The sequence below is a fragment of the Alosa sapidissima genome, chromosome 17 (genome assembly GCF_018492685.1).
Source record: "Alosa sapidissima isolate fAloSap1 chromosome 17, fAloSap1.pri, whole genome shotgun sequence".
Classification (NCBI taxonomy): Eukaryota; Metazoa; Chordata; class Actinopteri; order Clupeiformes; family Clupeidae; genus Alosa; species Alosa sapidissima.
Window position 1 is genome coordinate 27,993,284 of NC_055973.1, and position 22,550 is coordinate 28,015,833.

At 44.0% G+C, this 22,550-nt stretch overlaps 2 protein-coding genes across 3 annotated transcripts in view; one reads left to right on the plus strand and one right to left on the minus strand.

The window, feature by feature from the left end:
• Positions 1–12,775, plus strand: part of abca4a (ATP-binding cassette, sub-family A (ABC1), member 4a) — a 53,265-nt gene extending 40,490 nt beyond the window's left edge. For both annotated transcript variants that reach the window (XM_042068242.1, XM_042068243.1), the window contains exons 33-50: positions 1,119–1,151; positions 1,269–1,374; positions 1,617–1,691; positions 2,070–2,239; positions 3,010–3,187; positions 3,451–3,566; positions 4,706–4,853; positions 5,271–5,394; positions 6,743–6,872; positions 7,153–7,273; positions 7,504–7,566; positions 8,245–8,351; positions 8,483–8,624; positions 8,896–9,030; positions 9,145–9,248; positions 9,566–9,658; positions 10,875–11,124; positions 11,991–12,775. In XM_042068242.1, the coding sequence (XP_041924176.1) occupies positions 1,119–1,151; positions 1,269–1,374; positions 1,617–1,691; positions 2,070–2,239; positions 3,010–3,187; positions 3,451–3,566; positions 4,706–4,853; positions 5,271–5,394; positions 6,743–6,872; positions 7,153–7,273; positions 7,504–7,566; positions 8,245–8,351; positions 8,483–8,624; positions 8,896–9,030; positions 9,145–9,248; positions 9,566–9,658; positions 10,875–11,124; positions 11,991–12,107 (2,212 nt within the window). In that variant the 3' untranslated portion in view covers positions 12,108–12,775. The remainder of the gene's footprint in view (positions 1–1,118; positions 1,152–1,268; positions 1,375–1,616; positions 1,692–2,069; positions 2,240–3,009; positions 3,188–3,450; positions 3,567–4,705; positions 4,854–5,270; positions 5,395–6,742; positions 6,873–7,152; positions 7,274–7,503; positions 7,567–8,244; positions 8,352–8,482; positions 8,625–8,895; positions 9,031–9,144; positions 9,249–9,565; positions 9,659–10,874; positions 11,125–11,990) is intronic.
• LOC121688570 (very-long-chain enoyl-CoA reductase) lies at positions 12,756–22,276 on the minus strand. Its single transcript, XM_042068244.1, has 13 exons — positions 21,970–22,276; positions 16,862–16,912; positions 16,724–16,775; positions 16,372–16,416; positions 15,675–15,778; positions 15,369–15,484; positions 14,953–15,058; positions 14,580–14,652; positions 14,446–14,489; positions 14,265–14,322; positions 13,941–14,029; positions 13,801–13,846; positions 12,756–13,587 (listed from the first exon to the last, which is right to left on the minus strand). The coding sequence occupies exons 1-13, from the start codon at positions 21,991–21,993 to the stop codon at positions 13,460–13,462; spliced, it is 936 nt and encodes a 311-aa protein (XP_041924178.1). The 5' UTR covers positions 21,994–22,276; the 3' UTR covers positions 12,756–13,459.
• Between the last annotated feature and the right edge of the window lie 274 nt (positions 22,277–22,550).

The following is a 22,550-nucleotide window of genomic DNA, read 5'->3' on the forward strand; positions in this document are numbered from 1 at the left end:
AATGTTAAGACAACTTTTCATTTATGGTTCATCAAGCTCACTCATAAACACTCGTCGCATCTAGGCTAGGCTACAGGTAGCGATATGAATTCTGGTGACCATTCAACCAGTCAAGGATTTGTTGTGAAATATTTAAATTTTGGGAAGTTTACGTAGCTTAGGCTAAACTGTATGTTTATTTCGTCCCCCATGCCTGGTTTATTCGCCAGGAGGGATAAATGAAACATTGTGCACGTTCCACTTTTGCTTAAAGAATTCCTGAACGGTTTTGTTCAGAGCTGAAAGTGCAACTGTATTTGACAAAAGGCAGATGTAAGTTATTGCTAGTGACAAAATATTAACTTTCGGTGTGGTCTCTTTTTTAATTACGTGTATTTAAAACGTGTTTTGATCCCAGTTGTCCCCTATAGGTTAGTGCATGGTGTCCTATATCCAAGGGGAATATTATTTCTCACCCCTAGGCTATGTATTGCCACTCTGGTTCGAGGGACAAGGGGTAGGCTAGGGGAAGGGGATGAATAACAAATGGGATTGAGCCTTAGGGTCTGTAGCATTATGAATGCAACGTTATGATTAGATTAAGGTTAGTCTTTAATTGGTGTTTCATTCCTGTTTCATTCAAAAGTATTTTAAGCATTCAGTTGAGAGGTGTTTGTTGATTTTGGATTACTTTGTTATAGCTCTTTAACAGATACAAAAATAGATGGCCATAGATAGCCATATAGTATAATAAAATATATTTTAATGTCCCCATGATGGAATTTGTTTTAGCTCAGCATAACCCATTGATGGACAACTTATTCAAATGCCCATTCAAATACAAAGACATTTTACAGTATGTGAGAGTATGGTCTTTGTCCTTCAATTGATAAGTATGGTGTTTGGTGCATGGTTTTCCTAATGTATTTGTGCTAATTTAACATCTTGAGCCTGTTTCTATTTATCTGGATGTTTTGCCTCATGCCACTCTTGAATTAATCAGTGCCCCACTAGGGCCACCCTTGTTAAAAATGTCTAGAATCGCCACTGTATCAACCCCTCTGTGTGTGTGTGTGTGTACTCTGAAGGGGGAAATGACCCTTGTGCTTCAATGACCCTGAGTGTTCTTTTATCCACAGTTTGAAAAGCAAATATTGGGTGAATGAACAAAGGTACGCATTTGAGTCCCTTGGCTTCCTACAGCAACTTTTTACAGATGGTCCTAGAGTGCCCCCTAGTGGTACCTGAGCGGGATTTTTTTAAAAAGTGATGTGCTATTGTCCTGGCAGGTATGGAGGCATTTCTGTGGGAGGTCAGCTTCCAGTCCTGGACGTAGAACCTAAAACAATCCAGGACACAGCAGCCCAGTTAGGACGCCTGCTCAATATCACAGGGGTATGTGTGTGTGTGTGTGTGTGCGTGTGTGTGTGTGTGTGCACGCGCGTGTGAGTGTGTTTGTGTGTCTCTGTGTGTGTGTGTGTGTGTGTGTGTGTGTGTGTGTGTGTGTTTTGTTTGTGTGTGTGTCTGTCAGTGAATGAGACAACTAGCTATCTCAGTTAGTGTGTATGTAGAAATGAATATTGTAAATAATGTTATTCCTAGATGATCAGTCCTCTGTATCTGTGTCTTTTTCACAGGGAAAATATTCCAAACTCACTCTAAAGGAGATTGGAACCTTTCTAAGATACATGGAGACTGAATACAATGTAAAGGTGAGATATGCAATATCTTATATTATATAGATAGATAGATAGATAGATAGATACTTTATTGATCCCCAAAGGGGAAATTCAAGTATACCAGTACTGTACACAATGCATGCATACAGGTACACTGCCGTTCAAAATTATAACAAATTTGTAAACAGAATTTGCCTTTGGAACATTGGATGAATGGTTGCTGATAATGGGCAGTTTAGAAATTGCGTTAAAGATCATCCATGTCCTTCTTCAACAGTCATTTACAACATTAATGATAAAAAAAAGGACGTAGTGACCCCAAACTTTTGAACGGTAGTGTATATATCAATACAGTGGTATTATACTTTCATATAGTTTGTCTGTAAAATTCATGGTCCCTGTTTTCTGTAGGTGTGGTACAACAACAAAGGCTGGCATGCCATGGTGGCCTTCATGAATGTGGCTAACAATGCCATCCTGAGAGCCCATCTGCCCAACAGTGCCAACCTAGCAGAGTATGGCATCACTGTCACCAACCACCCCCTGAACCTCACCAAGGAGCAGCTCTCGGAAGTCACAGTGTATGTGTCTGGTACCTTCATGAATGTATTATGTCTCAAATGACAGTTTCCCCAAAGGCTCTTTAAAATGGACCTACAGTATACAGTAGGCTTTTCAATATGGAACATGTTAGCATTTTGGGTTATGTTTGTATATGTCCAGAAATATGTTTGTTTCCATATTCAGAGAAATGAATAGAATTGTGATAGCATAGACATGCAGTGCTGGTGTTATTCCGTACCGTACTGTATAACTATGGGCTCTGTCTGTCTGACACACAATGTGCAATGCATTGCACAAATGAATGCTAATTTAATGAACTGGGTAAAATATTTTGCTAATTTAATACCACTTAACACCACACTACACACAAACGTTGTTGGGTCAGTGCACAGACAAGGACGTGCTAAGTACATGAATCCTTTGAAGTGGCACTGTTTCCATTAAACTTCTGAAAATCAGAGATTGCAAACTCATTTAAAGTCAACCTCATTAAAGTCATGTTTCTCTAGATGTTAGATAAAACCCTTCAAATTACTCAACTAATTTCTACTACATTGCACTGTGCGACTTGTCAATAAATCAGCAAATATTGCTTTTGCCGCCTGCTCTTCTATATAGTGACTGCAACATGATAGCTGTATATAGTGCGTGCTGCGGATTCAAATTAGTGTCCTATACACGTTTTTATCTGTCTGATAACCTCTCCCCACCTCTCTCTATCCTTCTCTCTGCCCATCTCTCTCTCCATCCATCCTTCTCTCTGCCCATCCCTCTCTCTGTCCATCAGTCTCAGTACATCGGTGGATGCGATGGTGGCCATCTGCGTGATCTTTGCCATGTCCTTTGTGCCGGCCAGCTTCGTACTCTACCTCATCCAGGAGCGGGTGACCCAGGCCAAGCACCTGCAGTTCGTCAGTGGGGTCAGCCCCATGGTTTACTGGACGGCCAACTTCTTCTGGGACATGGTCAGTGGGCCCCCCGCACAGCAACATGCCACAAACACACACACAAACGCACCAGGGAACAGTCTGGCAAGTTGGACCACACCGACTCCATTCAAAACAGATGTCTGGTCTTTTGTTTGTTTGTTTTTGTTTGAGCTGCTTCTGGGACATCCTGAGGGCTCCTGAGGGCTCCCGAGGGTGTGGGATCTGGAGGTTGTTATTGTGCCCTTCCCCACAGCAGGTCCCAGGGCAAACAGGAACGGTTTTCATTTTGTCTTCATCAGGTGAACTACTCAGTGAGTGCAGGCATGGTGGTGGCCATCTTCATGGCCTTTGATAAGAAGTGCTACACCTCGCCCGCCAACCTCAACGCCCTCATCGCCCTGCTGTTACTTTACGGGTGAGATTGGTATGATTCATGTGGTCTATAGCTCAAACCTCGTGTTCTGTAAATTGCAATAATTCCACTTAATGATGATTATGATATCAGATCTGTTCATAATTTCTTAAATTTGAGAAATGGAAAACTAATGTCTAAGGAACATTTCTGGCACTGTTTGGGACAGACAATAAAATCAATCTATCTATCTATCTATCTATCTATCTATCTACAGTATCTATCTATCTATCTATCTATCTATGAACTGAAGTGGAATTCCTAGGCTGCAAAACTGCCCACCAATATACAAAACCTTTGATTATGGTAAATAGTAAATGGACTGCATTTATATAGTGCTTTTTTGACTCCTGCGAGCACCTAAAGCGTTATTATTAAATTGCTAATGAGTTTTCTAATGTGTATGCCATATAATTATGATTATATTAGACCTCAGGTTGAAAAATTGAAAGGCAATGGATAGTTAATCATAAATGGAGATGAGGGGTGAAAACTAGATCATTGTTCCATTTCTTGACTAAGTGAGGGGGTACTCCATCTGGCCTCATGCTTACAGTGGTTCACATGATCTTGGCCAAGCCCTCCAGCTGGTCACTATGGTCCATGCTATGTGCTCTAATGTGAGCTCTCAGGGGGTGACTTGCTAAGAAGATGAATGTCAGTGGCGGTGACACGCTGCTCTGTTGAAGGGTTGTGTATGGTGGGGTATTTAAGGAGGTCATTTATCAGTCTCCGGTGCTGGACTGTCATTTCTCTCTGGTGAAGCAGAACTCTCATCTCTGTCATCACTGGACAGGCAGCCATCACTAACCCTATCGGATGTACACTGGGGGCAACAGTTGCCTTAGGGGCAATTACAAATTCTATAACATTCTAGAAAATGAATTAGGCCATTCCCAGGTTGGGACTTTATGGTTGATGGTGGGCATTGTCTCATTAAATAAGCCTTGCAGTACAGTGTATAATCATTCTTGCCCTATATGTTCTCATGGCCTATTGCAGTGCTCAATCCATCTTTAGCTCCTGTCAAAACAAGTGCTGGTTCACTAGCTATATAAATCACAATAGTACTTGAATTACTGGAGCACTGGTGGTTTTGTCGTCTACAAACTCCCTCTCTCTTTCTTTTCCCCTCCCTCCAGATGGTCCGTGACACCCATGATGTATCCCCTGTCGTACGTGTTCAATGTCCCCAGCACGGCCTACGTGTCTCTGTCCAGCATCAACCTCTTCATAGGCATCAACAGCAGCGCTATCACCTTCATCCTGGATCTGTTTGACAGCACGGCAGTGTGTACACGCACGCACGCACGCACACACGCACGCACGCACGCACGCACGCACGCACACACACACACACTCACACACACACACGCACGCACGCACGCACACACACACACACACACACACTCACACACACACACACACACACGCACGCACGCACACACACACACACCACACACACACACACACACACACACACACACACACCACACACTCAACTCTTTCATGTCCCCTTCCTCATGAGAATCAGTCAAAAGGCTGTATTTTCTAACATTATTACTCTGTGGAAATGATGTTATAAATAATGTATGATGTGTTTTGTTACATTGGTTTTCCATTTTTGAAGGTTTTGTTCTACTCTTCTGTTGTTGACTCCCCTGTTGACCCCACCTGTCTCTTTCTCTGTTTGTGTGTCCACTGCAGGCTCTCTACAAGTGCAACCAGGTCCTGAAGAAAGCGCTACTGGTCTTCCCACACTTCTGCCTGGGCCGAGGGCTCATTGACATGGCCATGAACCAGGCGGTGACTGAGGTCTATGCGCGCTTCGGTAAGACCCCTTTACCCCCAGCACCCACCCTCCCCCAAACCAACTCCATCACCCCAACCCCCTCCCACCTGCTCCCCCCCCCCCCCACACACACACGCTCTCATTGGTTGCCCCTGCAAAAATGCCGTGAGCAACCCAAACCCAACCCCAGGGCCCCCTCGGCGATGTCACTCAGAGGAGAGTATCCCTGGCGCAAGCCGATGGCCATGGAAATCCGACTCTGTACAGGCGTGGGGAGCCAGGCTTTGTCAGTGGTGCTCTGTGAAAGATTTGCACCATAGTGGCAGCATTTGGAAGGGCTCCAGTAGCTGAAAAATCGACAGAAATCTCTTCCCTTGATAAGTCCTTGATACCCTTGAGTAGAGAGAAAGAGAGAGATAGAGAGAGAGATATACACGAAGATGGAGTGTAATAAGGTGTCGTGTTTGCATGTGTTTATAAGAGAGTTGTAAAAAAGAAGAAAAGTATGAAAATATCAGGAAGGTCTGCTGCCCTTTTGACAACGTCAGGAGCACTAGACTTGATATCAGACTTTTCTCTTGTTATCAGACTTTTCAGTGCAGTTTATTCCTTGACTGTGTGATCTTAATGATGAGTATGCTACCAAAATAGTTGGTAAAATCGTGGTTCATTCATTCCAACAGAAGGATGTACTAGGAATACTATAGTCTCTGCTCTGTACGCAGAGTCCCTTATAAATAAGAGTGAGTACACAGAACATACTTAGAATTCAAGAGTAGATTTAAAATAGATTACATGTATTTAAAATAGATTACATGTCTTATTATCTGACTAACAAGAATGCTGTTGTAAGTGCTCAGCAGACAGGATTCTGACTAGCTTGCCATCTTTTTTAACTTTTGTCTCATTTCATAGCAGACGACTACATTTGTCAGTTGACAATTTTCCTTCATTTAAAACAACCACACACAGGGATCATTGACTGAGAATCAGTATGTAAACTGAAGGAGGGAGTCAGTGTATTTGTTTCAGTGTTTGTTTAGCGCAGTGGGGTGTACGCTGACAAGAATAGCAAGCAGTTGTTTTTCTGCCATCCTGTAAGTTATTGCCTTTTGTTAAGAAGACTACTGCATTGAATATTTCATGTGTTGCTTATGAACAACTTGGTTATTGGGCACTGCGATTAATACACGGGTGTGGCTAATATATGACTTTGTCTTTTTTAATTTGCATAAAACACTGTCCTGCGGTTTATACACAATGTGGCTAATACACAGGGAATTACTGTAGTAAGGAAGGGACATAGTTTCCTATGCTCAGTGTGTGGGGAGCCTCCCAGAGTATCCTATGGATCCCAAACCCAACGGTCACTCCTGTGTGTCCTCAGGGGAGGACTTCAGTCTTGACCCCTTCAGCTGGGACTTCCTGGGAAAGAACCTGTTCTTCATGGCTATCGAGGGCTTCATCTACTTCACCATCAACATCCTCGTCCAGTACCACTTCTTCCTCACGCACTGGTGAGTGGACGTGTCAGAAAACTGTGCCGTGAATTAGAATGTGTTTATGTTTATGTGAGCTCCTCAGTACACTACACACTTTATTAGTATATTATTCTATTAGTGAAATGACAATTAAATGAGTCTAGAGTCTACATAGGTAACCAATGACATTAATTAACATTAATTTGCTAATGATATATGAATGAATGTGTTTTACATATTCAGTGCGAAACCACTTTGTAAAGCACACCTTTAACAAACCATATCATCTCTCCTGTCCTCCGTGTTCTCTCTCTAGGATGCCTGACCGCCCACAGCCCCCTCTGGTGGACGAGGATGTGGACGTGGCCAAGGAGAGGGAGCGCCTCCACACCGGGTGCAGCAGCAGTGACATCCTGCAGATCAGGAACCTCACCAAGGTACATGTGGGAACTGACCCAACACACACACTTATGCTCATTTGTTAGCACCGAGATACACCTGGGAACCGACTCAACATACACTTAAGCTTATTTGTTTGCACATACAAAGCAGAAATCCATCAATGAGAAGCTTTATTTGTGTTCCAAGTTGTGTTCTCTTTCTCTCTCTCTCTCTCTCTCTCTCTCTCTCTCTCTCTCTCTCTCTCTCTCTCTCTCTCTCTCTCCAGCTGTACCAAGGACGTAAACATCCAGCTGTGGATCGAATCTGTGTGGGTGTGTCACCTGGAGAGGTACGGCATCTGTGTGGGTGTGTATGTGTGTGTGTGTCAGTCTTGGGAGTGTGAATATGTGATTGATGTGTGTGTGTGTGTGTGTGTGTGTGTGTGTGTGTGTGTGTATGTGTCAGTCTTTGTCAGGGTGTGAATATGTAATTGATGATTTATTTATCATAAGCTGTGTGGCTCAAGGCAACTACAGAGAGCAGTCCCAAAGAGCACATCTTGGGTGGATAAAAGGGAAGCCCACAGCCTCTCTTGGTCCATTTCTGCTGAACCCTACAGCCCCCCACAGCCCACACTGTTTATAGATCATATGTTCTCTTGACTAGAGCACATCTCCTACTGCAACTGCCCTGCCAACAAATCAGCTCGCATGCCAATACGTCCCTTTTCCAAGCAGCCATATGCAATGTTAACCTAGCAACAAGAGTAATTAAGATTTGGAATGTGCACAGGATGTTGGATACTACAGGAGCTGGCCTTGGATGTACTCTGTGTGCTTTGGCAGCTCCAGCTAGACCGTCATTACAGATTCTACAGAGAGGGAATAGCTTCTCCAGACCAAGACCAACCAGACAGCCTGTGTGAAGGCTCAGCAGTGAGATCAGCTTGTCTCACTCTTTCCCTGTCTGTCTCTCTTCCTGTCTGTCTCTCTCTCTCTCTTTCCCTGTCTGTCTCTCTCTCTCTCAGTGCTTTGGTCTTTTGGGTGTGAATGGAGCTGGAAAGACAACCACCTTTAAAATGCTGACTGGAGACATTGATGTCACCTCAGGAGAGGCTGCCGTCACTGGGCACAGGTGAATGAAAATAACGTAGAATAAGAATTCCTTAGTCACTTCAGAATGGCCCCTCAATGCAATAGTCAACTGTCTACCCTGACCGGTCATTTTGTAAAAGTTATCCTGATTTGTGTTTCACCTCTCCACAGCATCCTGACCAACATCCTGGATGTCCATCAGAATATGGGCTACTGCCCTCAGTTTGATGCCATCGATGAGCTGCTCACCGGCAGAGAGCACCTGCACATGTACGCCCGCCTGAGAGGGGTCCCCGAGTCGGAGATCAGCAGGGTGGCTACTCTCTCTTAATCTGTTTCACCATTCACTTGTTTTCCTTTCCTGGAGCTCTCAAGAGAATGCTGTTCATCCCCCAGGCCCCAGCCTTGTGTGATGGATCACACACGAACACACACAATATTGGTAATATTCTTTTCACTCATATACACTTTAATTTCTCTCTCCCTTTCTCTCTCTGTCTCTCTCTCCCTTTCTCTCTCTATCTCTCTCTCTCTTTCTCCCCCCCCCCCCCCCCCCCTCTCTCTCTCTCTCTCTCTGTCTCTAGGTGGCTGAGTGGGCCATCCATAAGCTGGGTTTGTCTGAGTATGCAGGTCGCAGTGCCGGCACCTACAGTGGAGGGAACAAGCGCAAACTCTCCACGGCCATCGCCATGATTGGCTGCCCAGCCCTGGTGCTGCTGGTGGGTAGAGCTTCACTGCAGCTCTCTGTGCAGTCCTGGAAGTGGTCAGAAAGCTCCATGGACATACACTGTTGACTATTTCCCATGTTGATGCTGGTGTGTGTGTGTTTGTAGGACGAGCCAACCACCGGCATGGACCCCCACTCCCGTCGCTTTCTCTGGAACTCCATCATGAGCGTCATACAGGACGGACGCGCCGTGGTGCTCACCTCACACAGGTATGGACCCACAACCTTACCCACTCTATAGCACACCTCACACAGGTATAGACCCACAACCTTACCCACTCTATAGCACACCTCACACAGGTATGGACTCACAACCTTACCCACTCTATAGCACACCTCACACAGGTATGGACCCACAAACATACCCACATCTCTGCCATCCGCCTTTTGTGGAAGAGTTGAAGCAATCGATGTTAACAGGATCTGGTTAAATCAAAACGTTATGTGTGTTATATTTAACCAATACATTGTGTGTCCAAAACTTTATGTGTGTTATATTTAACCAATACATGGTGTGTCCACTCCAGCATGGAGGAGTGTGAGGCCCTGTGCACTCGTCTGGCTATCATGGTCAACGGCACCTTCAAGTGTCTGGGCACCATTCAGCACCTCAAATACAAGTAAGCGCATTTAACATGGAAACAGATTTAGATCTATTGCAGTGGCTGCTATTGTCTGGTGAGGATATTTCATTGGCATTTTACAGCATATAATATAGGATTAGAAAACCCATTTCTGTTAATTACAGCAATCTAACATAATGACACAGCAGTATTGTGAAATGAAGTGATAAAGGCTCGTCTATATTAATGAGAAAAGGAGTACAGACAAAAGTAGGAGCAATGGACCCAGTTTTCTGAATTCATTGTGCTTTGCACAGAAATGTTTATTGTAATGTTAAGTGTATCATGATTGTTATTAAAGTATATCATGATTGTTATTAAAGTCTATAACATGGCTCTTCACTGTGCTGCGTGTTGGGGTCCAGTTCGCCCTGTCGGGACTTATTTTCCCAATAATGACCGGCGTTCTATGCCCTGTCGGGACTTATTTTCCCAATAATGACCGGCGTTAATGTATAGAACGCCGGTCATTATTGGGAAAATAAGTCCTGACAGGGCGAACTGGACCCCGACACGCAGCGGAGGGGTCTTGTTTCGCCCTGAAGGGACTTATTTTCCCATAATGACCGGCGTTCTATATATTATCCCGCTTATTATATGGCTACTTGCCAAAACGAAATAATAAACTCCCCACGATATGACTAGCTTACATAGCCTAGCCTGTTTGTTACCGTTCTAACTTCAACTAAAAGACGAGACATTTGCTGTCTTTCTCGGTTGCCTATAACAGCCCATATGGTTTCCTAAGAGAAGGATTCGAAATAAATAATAAAAATGTATTTATTTTTAAAAATGTATTTTTTATAAATAATAAATATTTGATGAATTAGGAGTAAGACTACCAATACACCCCATAATGCCAAAAAGCATCTTTAAAGGTGCTCTAAGCGATGCTGGGTAACGTCACTTCTGTTGACTTTCAAACAAAACAGAGAGCTAGCTTGCTACTTCTTCCCCCTCCCTCCCATGCTGCTCCCATGCAATTGAAACTCTGCTAAACACGCATCTCGTCTGTGATTTTCTGGAACAGTTTGTTATGCTTTTATGGGCTAGGTTTGCCAGGTTGTTTTTGTTGCCGTTTTTGGAGCCTGGGCTGTCCACAAACATGTGGCATCGCTTAGAGCACCTTTAATATTAATAATGTTGGATAAAAAACACGTGGCATCGCTTAGAGCACCTTTAATATTAATAATGTTGGATAAATCACCTTTAGGTTTGGTGATGGGTATGTGGTCACCATGAAGATCGGGGCTGCCAAGGAGGGGGCCGCCCCGGACCTGAACCCGGCCGAGGCCTTCATGGAGAGCACCTTTCCCGGCTGCATCCAGCAGGAGAAGCACTACAACACGCTCCAGTACGAGATCGCCACCTCCTCGCTGGCGCGCATCTTCCAGCTGGTGCTGGCCAACAAGGAGAGGCTCAACATCGAGGACTACTCCGTCTCTCAGACCACACTGGACCAGGTGAGCTATGCCGCCAGACTTCCATTATAGCCTCAGGCTTTGTAGGTATATAACAAAGTCAATTGAACATTTTCACACAAATACAACTACTATTGAGAAAGACATCGTCATTGAGTCTTCCACATACAGTACATTAGTATGTCTAGTCAAGCACGAGCAGAGTCCTCTTATCTATAACCATGCGCAGACAGTTCAATTAACTCTGTTTTAAAATGAGCTGCTTCAGTGACTCTGCTATGACAGCCTGGCACTTTGACATGAAGGAGGCAAGCGGCTGTTTTCCTCAAGAGGGGGAATATGTGGCTCCTGCTCTCACTGAGACATTCTTTTCACTTCATTCCCTCACACTCTCCAACTAGCTGTTATTAAATCAGTACTTGCTAAATGTGGAATCTGTCTGTCAGGGGTGAAGCATTGTTTGGTACTGTCAGACTGTCATGCCAGTCAGAATAAAGACACGTATGGAAAAGAGAGAACAAGTCCCCTGTGACTCCTTGATTTAAAAGCAATTACCTAAAGCAATTTAGCAACATTGTCTTACTGCTATTTCTAAAGTGCTGTAACAGATACGATCATGATGTGTAAAAGATACTTTGCTCCTTTATTTAGTTGAGAATGCCATGGAACCGAGGGAGACTAATTATAGCATAAAGACTTGAGGCCTTTGTGTCACATTTATTCCTGACATCAGAAGTCAAGCATGGAGCAGTGAAAGTTTTTGCCGGTCTCGCCCTCAGTCTAGCATGCATGTATCTGGAGTCATATGACCCCCATACCTTCTCCTTGGCTGTTAGAAGGTGAGGGCGGACATTTTGGCTCCCTGCCTCCCAGTTTCACTCAGTCCTCTGCTCTCTCTGTTGCTGCAGGTGTTTGTGAACTTTGCCAAGCTCCAGTCCAGAGAGGAGCACACTATGGTGCTGCACCCCAGGGCTGCGGGCGCCAGGCGGGATGTCAAGGTCACGCCGGAGAAGGCGAAGAGCTGAGGACCCGGGGAGGGGGTGGAGGGCTGTTGGAGCCGCGTGAACCACCACGATGACTCAGAAGGCCATCTGCTCCTGATCTGATCTGATGCTGGTGCTGTTGCTGTTGCTACTTCTGGCACTGAAGTGTTGTGAAGTTTTCTTAGACAAAGACACTTACTCAAACGTTGTCCCGTCGCGAGATTTAGCACACGCTCCGAAAACACTTCAGCCTGCTTTGAACTTTTTATGCCAAGGCCTTCTCTCAGTATTGGCTTTCTGTTAGAGATGTGAATCAACGCCGTGAGATGGAGAAAAACAGAATCAAATGCATCGGACACGGATAGTTTTGCTGATTAGCACTTTATTGAAATCGATCAAATTATTTTTTTACTAATGCATTTTTTTGATAAGAGACTTCAAATAGTGCAATAGAGTTTTTATGAGAATGCTCTTGCCACTGAGATGACATTGTCTAAGCCTCCACAAAGCCCTTCTTGCTTAAGGCTCTTGTTCCAGGTAGAAAAGCATTTCATTGCACAAAATTGCTTGATCAGGGTGCATTTTCCTCTGCTTACAGCCTGAGCTGAGATTGCAGTTCAATATTTTGATTGATTCAAGTCTTTTTCATGAAAACTGTCATGTTTTTGTCTTTGTGTGAATATTAAACACACACATACTGTACAACATCACCCTATTTGGCATTTTAAATGGTTATTCTATAAATGTGGTAAAGAATCAGCCATCAGCCATTAGTCCTGAAACGATGCTCTTTGAACAATGTTTAAGGTCACAAGCGGTGTATAATACCTGCTAAGTCTGAAGGTATCCTGAGGAGGTCTGGTTATGTTACGCTGTTGCCCACTATAAGGATTAGCACACACACACACACACACACACACACACACACACACACACACATATTGCTTTGTCCTGAAATAACATGAATTCATATTAGATGGGTACTATAAAAAGGTTCTTGAAGGATTTTATGGCTTTCCCAAAGGCTTTTCAGTGCTATGATCAACGTAACGAGAATATTCATCATACCTTGAAGATTATGGCCATCCGTTGTCTTAACAATGTCACTCAGTAAGTGGTATGGTAATAACAGAACAGCTGTTTACACTGAGCGCTTGGTGTCAGTTCCTTGGCGTTGCTGTAGAGTGTGTTTTGCTTGTCTCTATTTTTAACAGTAGAACAGCTTGTGCGTACCCCTGCTGATCATCAAGCTGCAAAAGCTGTCCTACAGAGACTGTTCTGACACTCTTCGTCGACGGATCCAGATGTGATGGTGAGGACCAAACCACTGAATGTCAATCAAACACTGGGAGATGCTGCTCTGTTTCCTTCTTGCTTTCTTTCTCTCTCTCTCCTCAAAGGATGAAAGGCAGAATAGGCATCCGTAGATTAGGGTAGTCTTTAAACTCCCGCGTGTAGGTTTTGTGTTTGCCCTTTGCCCAGATGGTCATTTGGATGAAGCCCAGAAACGCAAACAGGGCCACTACAGAAAGAGAGAAGAATGGCTACAGAAACAAAGGCATTTTCATATTTCATATTCCATGTCTCATTAGTGGGAAAGTCTAAATATTTGAGGACTCTTTATTAATACATCCGCACTTTAAATGAAATGAAATGATGAATGCCATGCACAGAAGACATCTCAATCAGTATTTATACAGGTGTACAGGTGTAAGGTACAGTCTTATATACATACCTGGAACACACTGTGTCATGATAGAGAGGCTGACCCAGGCTCCTACCTGAGAGACAGAGTAGTACCACACAATGGGTCACTGACCACACACAGCTTATGATGATGACTTCTTATCAGACCCGTCATGTTAGCCGTCTTACCTCGTATGTGTAATTGGGACAAGACACAAAGAAGAAAAGCCATGTGAAGGGGTTCTTAGTTGGGCTGGGGAACCTTCTGCTCCTGGGCCCTGTCCAGCCAACATAAACATAGAAGGACAGACATATGAGACATACTGTACATGCTGAAAGATTAGGTCAACTGGTGTCAAAGCTGTCAGCAACATTTTATTACAACAGCCGGTGTCAAAACGGTCAGCAAAGTTTCACTAAATTCGTTTGCAGGACAGTAGCCAGCACAACAATCAGGCGAATCTCATGATTAGAGTGTCGTACAGTGGACATACTGTCCAGTAGCTTTCTTACCTTCTCCTCTGAGGTTGTTCAGGGTCAGATGGATGGAGAAATTCCCTGCTTCACACAACTGTAAGCACACCACACATGCATCACTCATGCACTCTGAGAGACATGTATTAGCACAGCATTCTTAAAAGAGGAATAGAATACGTTCAGTGTAGTAAGTGTACTAAAAGCTTAATATACGTACTACAAATGCAGCCAGCGAATAATTCACTTGCATCTCCCCATATGCTGCAAAAGAAATCATTACAATGTGTTATTGAAAAATACTTGTTATCTGTTATCGGGATAGAGTATAGGCTTATCTACTAGTGAACTTACATGGTGGTGTGTAGAGTGGGTGGTTGATGTAGTATGCCAACCAGGCTGAGAAACCCCAGTAATAGACACAATTCTGCCAGAAGAACCAGGACACAGAAATAATGAGCTGCCAGATATAAGAGATACTAAGCATATATACTACTGGCCTTATCCTCTATTACTTCAGAGATAAAGTTTTGCTGTTTTCGGTGTGTATCTGTTGTTCTCTCTTAAATGTTTATTTTGGTAGTGCACTGAAGGAAGTCCCATCCCCTGACTTGTGTCCAGTGGGTTACTGGGGCTGTTATTGACTAGGTGTCCGGGATCGACCCGTCTGCCAACAGCCCCCGTCACAGAGTAGCTCATGCGTGTGCTCCCCCCGAGCACTACCTACCCTCGCTATTGTCCTCAGAGGCATGGTGCCATGGGAGAAACGGTGCACAAATATAGTTTCAATTAACCTCTTGATGTAGTGGAAGGAGTGACAGACACAGGCCAGACTGCAGAAATAGAGAAGAGGAGAGGAAAGAAGAAGGGAGGAAAGGAGAGGAGGGATGGGGGCATAAGAATAGATGTTATAACAACAGTGCAAGGGGGGGGGGGGGGGTATGGAAAAATTGAGATTGGAGGGATAGAGTCTGCAAATGAGATGGTATGTGACCTCGAGGAGCAGGATATAGAGATGGCATGTGAGCCCGAGGAGCAGGATATAGATACTGTGAGTGGCGGGAGGCATGGAGGAGAGGGACATAAGGACAGAACTAATTGAGATTGATCTGGGGGGCGAGGGTGAAGCGTAAATGTGCTTACCTGACCACAGGATGGGGGCTGGCGGTGAAGGCGTACTTGTGTGTGTAGATGTAGGGCATGCGGAAGTAGAAGAGGAGGTAAATGAGCAGAGGACCGATGTACTCAGCCAGGAACACCTGCAGCACCAAAAACACCCAGCCTGTTACTACACCATTCTGCTCTGCCTTAATGATGCTGGAATGTCGTAGTATCATAAGAACATGGAAGTGGTAGGTACAGTAAGCAGCATTTCAGGATCGGAAACTACCACAACTAGTGGTCATAATTATTCAGTTCTCTTAAAGAAGTTTCCAAATGTGTCCTTACCATTGTCCACCCCAGCTGAGGCCCAAGGTCTCTGAAGTACATCGTTGCCGTGGTCCCCACAGGGAGACTCTGGAGCACGTCTTCATCCCTGAGGGCCTTCCCCTCTGAGTAGCCGGTCAAAACCACACAGAGAAGTCAACCAAAACCTTAATGTGACTGCAATTACAGTGACTGCTCATTTATATAGACAGAGAAGAAATATGACAGTCCAATTTTACAAAATTGCCTTTGCTGTTTTTTAAATGTCATTAACATTATTATAGTCTGTGATTTTTTAGAATACTACCACTCTGAATGCTAAATCTCTGTTGATTAACGTCTACTTTTAGCCTGGCCATCTTTTTATCCTAGAATATCAAGGTGACCCCTTTCCTGACCTGGTTCTTGGATAAAGTGCTAAAAGAAAATGAAAGAATCAATTTTCATCAGCTCCCAGTAGTGCTATAATCAGTCCACTTCTCAGGGATAGCCTCCAGAGATAGCCTGAGGCTTTGGGATGGTGGCTAAACTATTCTACACAATTCTGAAGAGTCAAAGCCACTCACTACTTCATGAGGATGTGGTCAGTGGTTACTACAACAGACGTCTCGGTCTCACACAATAACGTTCATAACACATGAAGTCAACAGCAATTTTAACACATGAATCCATGAAGACTGTCAGACTATTTGGGAGTTTTGAAGACAACGTGACTCACTGGGGTCCAACTTCAGAGACTGTCTGGAAGGATACCACTTTGGGTCTGAGGGAGAGTAATAGACAGACAGACAGACAGACAGACAGACGGATATTAAGCTAACTGGTCAATACAGATATCAAGCTTCCAGAGCCCACAAGCTAGCCCCAGGCCTGACAAACCCGCAGATCAATGTGGGGGAAAAATGGTATTGCTACAGTCAATGGTTTACTTTTCTGCACATGTTGCCCACCGCTCTCATAATCACCCACAATAATTATTTTAGTTTACTTTGAAGAAAACAGAAAACTAAAAATATGGCAAGTCAAGGACTCCGGTATCATCACTACAAACGTTTACACTGAAAACTTACATGACTTGTGAAAAAGACTCTTTATGTCTCCGATGGTTGAGTGTGGATCCACCTAAAAGAAGATAAATTACTAAACTAATGCAATATTCACCACTAGCTGTATTTCATTTTGAGGCAGAATGAAAATTAATCTTTTACCTTCTCCAGGAAGCAGAGCTGCTCTTTGGTCCTAGTATCCAGAATGTCCACCTAAAATGATACCGACACATCAGTTCAGGATCTGTAAAAGTCAGTGAGACACAGGGAGAGAAAGAATTCTGTACGAACATGGCATAGTAAAACGTGGTTGACGGTTCCATTCCATCACTATAAATCAGCACAACTTGGCAAAGCTCTGTAATCTGAACCCCCATGGTCAGGGCATATCACATTTCATTACAGCTCTCTCTGTGAGCATGCCTCTCTCCACTAATAGGAGGGTGGGTCAGATCATGGCTGACCGGGACCTGGTGACCAGGCCACCCTACTGGATCCTCCCTCCTCAGGGGGTTCATAGGATCAGTGGGGTATGAGGGCCATTATTTCAAACAAGCCGAGCCAGAGGGTTCAGTGACGCACAGTCAGGTTCAGAGGTTCAGTCTAGCAGTGACTCACAAAACAGCGCTCGAACCATCTGTTCAGGGACAAACAAACCATGTGGTTTCAGCTAATGCTTCTCCGCTGGCAAAACTCTGAGAGAGCAGAGTCCACACAAGGTCCCAGGTCAACAAAATAGCTTAATTGCATTCCCAAGAGATAAAGCATGAACACATTAGATTGCTTTTTTAGATCAGTCTGTCAAAGATTTTGCAGTTGTTTACTCAATTTCCAAGAAAATAGGCATCCGTGTTGTTTAACCCCATCAGGGCAGCCATTGGTTGTGTAGAAACCGGTGCCAACTGTCCCCCTCTGTCTGTCATCATATTAAGCCCGCCCCATTTTTAGCCTTTTCTTTGACAGGAGAGTGAAGAGATGACAGGAAGTTAGTGAGGAAGAGATGTGGAGGGAAATGACCCCAGGCCGGACTCAAACTTGGGTCCTCGTGGGCACTGAACCAGTTCATGGTAGGGACGCCGACGCTACGCTCAGCCTTTCTCACCTTTTTTACCCCTTACCTGATTACATCCCTGTAAACAGACCTTACCAAGACCTGGATTGACACCTGCAATCTGCCTCACCGCAACAGACTTTGACAGGGTCACACTACCTTGTAGCTTGCTCATCTCCCTGCATGTCTCTCCTCCTCACTGGCGATCAACTCTTCCAGCGTACATCCTCCCTTATTCCTTTAAACCTCCACAAAAACTCTACACCACTTCGAGAGCTCTGGGCAGGCTTAATCCTCTTACACAGGGCCCCAGGAGGATCTACTTCAGCTGCCGGCCGCTCAAACGGATATTGATCATTACACAGGGTCCGCACCCGGCCAGCCTTTCAGCCAGTCAGTTAGTCAGCCTCAGGCCACACACTAGACTAGGATTCGATGTTTATTTACCCTGAACATTGGCCGCCAGTCGTTTGAAATAAACAGCTCCACACTGATCTCCTCTGAGATAAGTTAGTCCAGTCAGAGAACGCTACAGTTCTTTTCTTCTCCTTTGCCTTAGATCTTACCCTGGACGCATCCAGTTGCAATGCAGATCTTTTTCATCTTAATTAGACCATGTCAGCTCTGATCTACAGTGTTTGCAAGGGGGGTTGGGAGGTATGTGTGAGGGGGAGGGGGGGGGGGGTAGCAATTTGCCCTGAAAGCACTTGGTATACTGTGCAGCTCAGCAGAGCTGTCACCCTTTAAATTGCTCTTTTACTGGACGGCGTAATAACTGCCTAATGGATACCTGAAGATTTGCTGAACGAACAGTGCCAGGCCAAAAAATACCCACTCGTGGACAATACGGGACCATTCGGCCCAAGCCTAGACCAAAGGTTCTGAACACCCTTGCTTGAACCCTGGCTGCCATTGTCCGGCTGCCAGCTCGGCACAGATCCCCCAACGGGCATCGTAATTGCTTTTCTGCTTACACAAACACCATTATGGATAAGGGGCAATTAATCCAGTCCCTACTCAAAAAAATTAAAATAAGGGTCAGCGATTGCAGTTGTATCATGTAAAAGCATGCATGTTCACCATGTCACGATGCCCTTGTAAATCTAATTATGACATAGTAGTATTGGTGCCCGAGGGCCTTCGGAGACCTGCTAGTGAGGGAGACACACGGGGTGTCATGACTCCAGAAAGGGTGTTGTGACACACCACCTTCCACGCATGGCTGGTACAAGTAAACATGCGGACACAGCGCTAATAAAGTAATTTGTTGACTAATTATGTGTCTGAACAGGGACGACTTGCAATTGTAGGTCATGGAAGCTCTTGCCATTGGTATTAGCCTACTTTGCAGATGGCTAGACACTCAACACAGTATCTTGGCTGCTTCGTCAACAAAGAACAGATGTATACGTTTACCCTAGGAAGAATGTACCATTGCCACTACTGTAAATCTTAGCTCTATATATGAAATTAACCCAACAGTGAACCCAACAGAAATGTATGACTTTTACTGCCCTGTCACTGAATTACATAATGTAATCTGCGATATAATCTCTGCTATATGAGTTACCACTGTCAGTATGCTTTACTCTAATAACTGTAGCCGGTAGTTGCTCTATTATTTAAAAGGCTCTCTTGCAGACGTATGCATTTTACTACACCAACACGGTGTTCTATTGCAGAAAGGGACTTATATCAAACCACTTGGATTGCTATTTATCATTGTGGATGAAAGAGGGAGGACTGCAGGGGAGTGTGTGTGTGTGTGTGTGTGTGTGTGTGTGTGTGTGTGTGTGTGTGTAGGTGTACGAGCGTGTGTGTGTGTGTGTGTGTACGAGTGTGTGTGTGTGTGTGTGTGTGTGTGTGAGAGAGAGAGAGAGAAAGCGCACACACAGACACATAGACAAAGACCCAAAGAGTAAATCAGATCTTTTCTGCCAACAGACCAGAGTCATCAATAAAAAGCACTCAGCTAATTTCCGAGCGCTCCCCCATTGACAGCACGCCCTAAATCTGCAGTGAGTTCCCCAGCGCTGGATAAATACAGATGTAATGATGAAGGATGGAGAAGGCCACAGTTTCTCACGCTTCATTGCAATACAGCACTTCAGACAAGCTGATCCATATTAAACTCTATGAAAGAGACACAGGAACTATAAAGTTGAAAGCCTGCTTGCAATACAATGTGGGTGGTGTATCACTGTGGGAAATGATGACAATATCTCTTCTTAAGTGCTCACTAAAGTCCCTGGTAAAAACATCACAAATGTAATATTCTACTTTAAACAATACCAGTTCCATTAACACCATAAGGGTATTTACTAGCCTTTGCCATTAATAAATGACTATTAATCTTAAGTCCTAACATATCTAACCAACTACACTGGTGTGTGCTAATCCGTTAGCACTTCTGCACTTGCTTTCACTGTTTATGGTGCAAATACCATCAAGGCCATTACATTGTTGACAGGTGACAGGCCTGTTTCTCACGCTGGCCACTGAATTACATATTAGCCTGTTTGCGGTTACTCTGCAGACTACGACACCAATACACAACACAGTATATGTGAGTTCATCGCAATAAATGTGGTATATGATGTTTCAAAAGCACGTCAAGTTTTACAGTGTTGACGGGTCAAACGCACCCCCATCAGGGAACATTTGGTTCCAGAGGGAGGGGACCAGAAGCGTGCTCAGTCGGTTTAGGGTTTCACTGAGCCATAATAAGATTTCAACAGGTCGTAATGAGCCCAGACCAGCTGGGTTTCTCAGAAGAAGCCAATACTTCACCTGCTTTGTTGTCAACATTCCCAGGTGAAATTATGTAACAACTGAAATCATATTAGATAGATAGATAGATAGATAGATACTTTATTGATCCCCAAGGGGAAATTCAAGCATATTACAATTTCTCCAGATTTTGTATTAAACACTACTAAGATAAGACGAGAAGAGTTCAGAGATGAGGAAATTTAAATTCCATGGTTTGTTTTACTGAAGATACGTATAGTCACACTGCTTCCTCATCTGTGGTGGCCTCTCCAATATAGTTTCAATGGTTCCTGTATTTGTGGTTACATGTGCAGACCGTAGACTAATAGTAAAAACATAACAAACAATAAAATAACATAATAAGATGGAAGTGGATTTTTTGGAAGTGTACTAAACTAAAACAATGTTAATTAGAGACGGAAGACCGGAATATGCATTTACAACGAAAGAGCACATACAGCCTTGGGGGCCAGTTCGCTATGTCAAAGTAAATTGCCGCTTTAAGCCACTGGCAAGGCTCAACATATCATTACACTTCTGTGATACTGCGGAGAGGGTCCTTCGAGACAAGCCAAAGACATTTCAACTTTGTAAGTGTACAGATAGGGTACAGAAAGGACTGTTTGTGCAGTCAGTGCATTACCTACATTCTTCTTTCGATCGTCGCCATCTTGCTATGAGAAGTCCATACAAGTTGATTACCAAATGCAGAACAAGCTACTGTCATTGGAAGCAAAAGGAGAAGAGTTTCTGCAATCAATTTGTATGGACTCTCTTCCGGTGACTGGGATAATGGTAAGGTAATGCACTGACTGCATAAACAGTACTTTTTATACCCTTTCTTTAATTTAAACTTACAAAGGTAAACATACTTATGTTGGTCTGCAGAGACCATCTCCATAGTAGCATACTGTAGATGTGTAATGATTTATGAGCTGAGTTAATGGTTAAAGATGTAATTTCTACTGAGGTACTGTAGTAAAGCTGCCCCCAAAGGCTATACTATATGCTATTTAAATGGATTTTCCAGTCTTACTCAAAACTGCATCGATTTAACGTTGTTTTGGTTCCCAACAAAAGTTTACTCCCATTATCATTGAAAAATGGACCCTAGGTTGTTCTAGACAAGAGTTTGCCTTTAAGCCTCTGACTCTGCACAAATTTTACTCTTTTGACCAACACCTGAAAAGAAATTAGCAAAACTTTGAAGTCAGTCAAAGCAGAACATCAAAGCAATTATGAATCATGAACATAGTCCATCTTATTCAAACATTCACGCAACTTACATATCAAGTACCTTTTAAAATGTTTTATCTTTACCTGGCTCTCTCTTTTTCCTTTAGTCATTTGAAAAAGTGCAGACTCTAGACATACTTTTGTGATGCTGCATAAATTAATTTAAGCACTTTTGACTTTTAATCTTTTACTCTACAACAAAAGGTCTTACCTCAAAGAAAATGGTTCTGCTCATGTTGGTTGTGTGTCTGTCTCCTCTGGCTTACTGTAAATCCTCCAGAGGTCTCTCTGACAGAGACAGCTCCTACCTTTCCAGCCACAGACAGACCCACTGATCATTCCCCATCTCATGCCTTCCCTTGCCCCTCTCTCTCTTTCTCTCTCTTTCTTTCTCTCTCTCCCTCCCTTCTCCTTCATCTCATCCTTCTCTTCCTCTTTTTTTAATCTGCTGCTCTACTGTCAGTCCTTTCCTCCTTCCCCTCCCTTCTCTCTCTCTCTCTCTCTCTCTCTCTCTCTCCCTCTCTCTCTCTCTCTGCCTGTCTTCATCTCCAGCCCTGATGCTTTACTGCCTCATTCCACTCTATCTGCTTTCACTACCACTATGGTGACCTTTCTCTTTTTCTCTCTCCTCCCTCTGCTCCCCCTCTCCCTCTCTGTTTCTCTCTCTCTCTCTCCCTCTCTGTTTCTCTCTCTCTCTTTTCTCTCTAGCGGCTCAGAAATCTGAGAGGCATGCACACACAGGGTTTGGGAGTCAGGGGAAGCCCTCTGTTGGTCAAACTGGGCAAAAATAGA

Coding starts and splice junctions, on each gene's coding strand:
- LOC121688570 (XM_042068244.1), bottom strand. CDS start 21,993: ATGAGCAGAACCATTTTCTTTGAG. Junction 15,779..16,371: donor GTCTCTGAAGTTGGACCCCA/GTGAGTCACGTT, acceptor CCGGCTACTCAG/AGGGGAAGGCCCTCAGGGAT. Junction 14,323..14,445: donor ATTCGCTGGCTGCATTTGTA/GTACGTATATTA, acceptor GTGTGCTTACAG/TTGTGTGAAGCAGGGAATTT.